This window comes from Monoraphidium neglectum, assembly GCF_000611645.1.
Source record: "Monoraphidium neglectum strain SAG 48.87 unplaced genomic scaffold scaffold02568, whole genome shotgun sequence".
Taxonomy (NCBI): Eukaryota; Viridiplantae; Chlorophyta; class Chlorophyceae; order Sphaeropleales; family Selenastraceae; genus Monoraphidium; species Monoraphidium neglectum.
Genome location: NW_014011060.1, coordinates 4,720 through 9,586, shown reverse-complemented (window position 1 = coordinate 9,586; position 4,867 = coordinate 4,720). Strand labels below are relative to the sequence as shown.

General features: G+C 63.1%; 1 protein-coding gene across 1 annotated transcript; it reads left to right on the top strand.

Annotated features, from left to right (window-relative positions):
• Window positions 1-13: 13 nt before the first annotated feature.
• MNEG_11045 (hypothetical protein) lies at window positions 14-801 on the top strand (the record flags this gene model as incomplete). Its single annotated transcript, XM_014040485.1, has 2 exons — window positions 14-202; window positions 478-801. 2 exons carry the CDS (start codon window positions 14-16, stop codon window positions 799-801), a joined length of 513 nt encoding a protein of 170 aa, XP_013895939.1.
• Between the last annotated feature and the right edge of the window lie 4,066 nt (window positions 802-4,867).

Below are 4,867 nucleotides of genomic sequence, written 5' to 3'. Positions count from 1 at the left end.
GTCGCACCCCAGCATGGGGCAGCTCGTAAACATCGCGGCCCACAGCTTCACCGCCCAGGACCTCCTGCGCATGGAGCGTGTGCTGCTGGACGCCCTGGAGTTCAGGGTCTCCAACGTGACGGCCTTCACAGCGCTGCATCTGCTGGTCCAGGGCCTGCCCGGCACGCGGCCGCCTGTCGCGGCGCTGGCGGTGTACCTGCTGGTGAGGGGTCGGCAGCGTGACGGGACAAAGCAGTGATGATCATTTTCCCTTGGATGGGAGTGTTTTTGAAACTTGGAATTACTGGGCTTGGGCCTGGTGCGTCCGGCTGCGCGTGCGTGCCGTGCAAGTGGTAGTTTGTTAGTTCATGTGTGTGTAATGAGTGGGAGGGCATGCAGGGCTCAACTGCAAAGACCACCCGCCCTGGTCAAGTCTTTGCCCCACACGAGCGTCTGCCATTCTAAGCCACCCCCCGCCCGCCCTTGCTGTCCTCACAGGAGCTGTGCCTACTTGACTACACACTTCTGGAGGTCCCCCCCACCCACCAGGCCGCGGCCGCGCTCCTGCTCGCCATGCACACCCACGGCACCGCCGGCGCCCAGGCGCCGCGCCTGCTGCGCCTGGCGCGCGTCGAGCCGGCGGCGCTCGCACGCGCGGCCGGGCGGCTGGTGCGGATCCACCGGGACGCGGCGCGGCCGCCGACCGAGGCCTTGGGCGCGCTGCTGGCGCCGATTGTCTCCAAGTACTCCCGGCCGTCCTGGTGCCACGCCGCGCTGTGCGCGCCGCTCGACGCCGTCGACCCCGCCTGGTGCTCTTGCTGACCGGCGTGCGCCGCGCGCGCGTCACGCGCACGCGCGCACATGCACAGGCGACGGTCTGCGGGAGCCGCCGTGGGGCGCGCGCTGGCGCTGCGGTGCGTCGAGGCGCGGCCGGCCAGCCGGCCCCCGACCCAGCTTCCAGGCTGCGGCCTGCCGATGCGTGCCTTGCGCGCCGCACCCCTCCCCGTGCTATGGCCCCATGGCCGCGCTGTTGCTTTGTTGATGTGCGCACTCTGAGAAGCTGGCTTTACCATTTCATGCCCAGCCCCTAGCGCACGCACTACGGTTGCTTATGCGCGCGTGTGCGCCTCAGCACTGATCACATTCACACGCACCGCCCACACGCACCTGCAGATGTATTGCACCCACAGCACTGGCAAAACATTACACAATTATGAAGATGGCCACCGGCAAGCAGCCGTCACTCGCACATCGAGCAACGCCGGCCCACTTGATGTTGGGACTGCTCCCATCACAGACGGCAATTTGCATAGAAATAATGCTGCGATGGTCCTGCCCGACTCAAGTGGCAGTGCACCACCGTCCTGCACCCGCCGCCCGTCTTGTTCCGCATCCTTTGTGCTTACACCGCCCCGCAGCCCCCCAGAAATGAGTCGAGCGTATCCACACAAAGAAGGCTTCACAAGGCCATTGCACACCGGCGCGCAGCGCCCATTGCACACCTCTATTAGTAGGCCGCGCGTTTCTTTCCCCCCTCCGGGCCTGTTTCCCTCCCGGCCTCCCGCCCGCAGGGGCCGCGGCCCGCAGGCGCTCGCCGCTCTGCAGGGCAGCGCCCCTTGACGGCTGACCCATTTTTGCAGCCTCAGACCCTGCGGCGAGCTCAACGGACTCGTCGAGCCCCCACTCTCGGTACACACACTGCTACACCGCAAAAGCATGCCTGCCCGTGCGTGTGCAGCACTCTCCCATCCAAGCTGTTGCTGTCTCTTTGCGTTGATGATGCCCGATACTGTCCGCGGGCCGTTTCCTGGCTTTGAGAACTGCCTTGAGGTAGAGCCTCCCCTCCCATTCCATAACTGCACCGATCTTTCCTCCATCTCCTCGTTTGTGCCTTTCACACTTCGCAACAGCACCCAGTCCAGCGCTGCCCGCGTGGTGCATGGGCCCCCGCCCCGCCTCGAGCGTGCAGGGGCGTGGCAGCCATATCGCCGCGCACGTCCCCAAGACCGCGCTACCAACGCATCTTCGTGCTGGTCAGCCAGCTTGATTCATCTCTCATCCATCATGGTCCATCTGCACTCCAGAGCCTGCAGCTTGCATCAATTTGCGGGGCTGCCTGGCCCCGTCATCGTCGCTTTCACAAGGCTACTGTTGGGTGCGGGTTGGGCGCGGCAAAGTTTGCGGCAAAGTTTGCGGCCGCAACTGCGGCCGCCAGACGCACCTTGCTGGGCGCGGCCTCGCGGCTGCAGGGCCCCAAACGCGGGGTCCAGTGTGCCCTGGCCTAGCGGGTGCGCATGCGGCAGACTGATGAAGCACGAGTGGGCCCACTTTGATCTGCGGGGCGTTGAGATTCAGGCATACAAGTTGGTGATTGCAAATTTCCTGGGGCGCTCTCGCATGTGTGCCGCAACGGTCGCACGCAACAGCGCGCCGCCCGCGGAAGTGCGACGGACCAACGCCACGGTTTGCTGAAGCGTGGCACGCAGGGCTGCGCTGCCGCTGTGCGGCGCGCTGCTCTCGAGTGGTGAAGGCGTGGAGCTGTCAGACCTGGCCGCTGCACCTGCACTGATTTGCAAGTGGTGGTTATGTAGGCAGGGCCAATTTATCATTTGGCGTCCTCGCGTCGAACCGGCGCCCGCGCCCCGCTCGCGCCCCTCGGCGGGGCGCCCCTCGGCGGGGCGGGGGTGGGGGCTGCAGGCTGGGAGATGCTCGGCCGGTGCGCCTCATCATATCTTAGCTCCTCCGTGCGAGACGCGGGGCGCTGAATCCGTCGGTGTCGGTGGTTTATGCCTCACCCCACGGCTGCCCATCGCCCGGCGCTGGCTGCACCGCCTATTTGCCCGTGATGGTGGGCCGGTGGCAACGCGGCCGAAGGTTGCACATGCATGGGCAGTCGGGATCGCCCGCACACCATGTTGCAGTTTCCCTGCGCCCAGTCTGGGCTCCTTATCCAGCTGCAGGCTGGGGGTATGTGTTGGCGCTCATGGCAGTTTTGCACTGCATCACCTTATCCGCTGCTATCGCCTAATGTAGACCCTCAAGTGGGTCCCGGTCGGATGGCCATGCTCATGCACACTGTGAAGATACGCACGCCCAGCTACGTACGCTCTCACGATCAGGGTTCCATTCGCCGTCGCCACGCCGGCCCGCGCCCGCGTGGGCGTGGAGGCGAGTACAGCGGCCACACACGTTCAGTTTTGGCGCGACTGTCCAGCATACTGGGGCCCGCATGCGTGGGCGTTGGGTTTGCATGCACCGGCAGCCCACTGGTGTGGGGCTGCTGAATGTCGCCGCCCTGGTGGGGACAGAGGATGATGTCTCAACCCACTTTGCCGCACACGTACGCGTTACAACGCTTAGCCACCGCTCGTCGATGCCGTGCTTTTTGCTTTGTACCGCCGCTGTCGCCATGCCACATGCTTGCACTCATGAACCCTCCACGCGCGTGGCGTGGGCTGAGGCGTGCGGGGTGCTGTGAGATACCCGAATACATATTGCACACACTTCAAGTTGCGCATTACTACGATAATACAGTGCCCCTGCTCGTGCTGCGACCACCACTTTGCCGCATCCCTTGTTAGTCAACGGACCATGTGCTCAGTTTGTTGCCTGTTAATGAAGGTGCGGGCCTGCCCCTTGTTGGGCCATGCCATGCCTGGCGTTGTAACTCGGCCACGCCTTTCGAATCAAGTGCTGCAACTGTGCGTCCTGAGCAACAGCAGCCGTACCTCTTACAGAGGGGATCGATGGGCGGCTGTGTGGCGGGGCGGCGGCTGAGCTGCCAGGCGCAAGCCCCAGAAACGGAAAGGTGAGGCAAAGTGCGTCACCCTTTGGAGTGCACAACGCTGCTGTTGTGCGCAGCGTTGGCCGCCCCTCTGCACCAATTATTGGTGATTGCAAATACAGGAAGGGGACCACTGCTGACTCACCATGAGCTTTGTCATTTTCTGGACAGCCGCAGCAACCGACAGCTTCAGCGGCGCCTGCGGAAAGGAGATGTGAGTGGGCCACGTCTGAGATGCACGTTGATCCCTCTGCAACTCTCCAAATCTCAGTAAATGGGCAACTTTGTTGTGATGTCACAGCATCCACATCACCGCTGGCTGATGAAGATGGGCATGGCTTCAAAGGGAATCCTTCCAGCAAGCTGAAGGGCAGCATGTGCAACTGCATGTGCCAGGGATCAAGAACTCAGCCCGTGGCACAGTTTGCAAAGAGTCGAAGAGCACTCTGTACTGTGGACTTGAACTGTTTGATAGATTGGCGTACTTTGCAGTTGCCGTGGTGTAGAAGGATCGTTCACAATTACTCGGCAGCGCGCGCCCGCCACCCGTGATTGACAACCGGCAAAATGTCAAGCCCGGAAGTTGATTGGGATAGGTATGTGTTGTTTTCGCGCTTGCCTTTTGCCCGCTGCCAGCGCCTGCACCTGCATTGTTTTGCTGTTGCTCCTTGCCGCTGCTGCTGCTCTCACCTGAGCGCAACCCTCGATGCTGACCTCCGCACACATAATGGCAGGCTGGACAAAACGAAGGTGGGTTGAAAGTTTCTGAACGGCAGGCAGCAATTGCGGGCCCATGTGGCTCAGGGCACCTTACAGAGCGGCTGCAAGCTGCACCCAATCGCCGACGGGTGTGAGCGGCCCCTGCTTCAACCCCGCATCGGGCCCAAACCTGCCTTGACCCGCCAGGTCTTCTTTGTAGGCATCCCTTTATTCAGTGCTGTCAGCGCAGGCCTTTACCCTCTCACAGGTGCGGTGAGGCTGGGGCAAGCAGGCAGCGGCGCGTGTGCTGCAGCTGCGCAGCTGCATGCCATCTATCCTAGAACCCCGCCCCGTTCGCAGGCACGCCCCAATCCCTCGGCGCGGCCCCCCAGCACACGCACATTC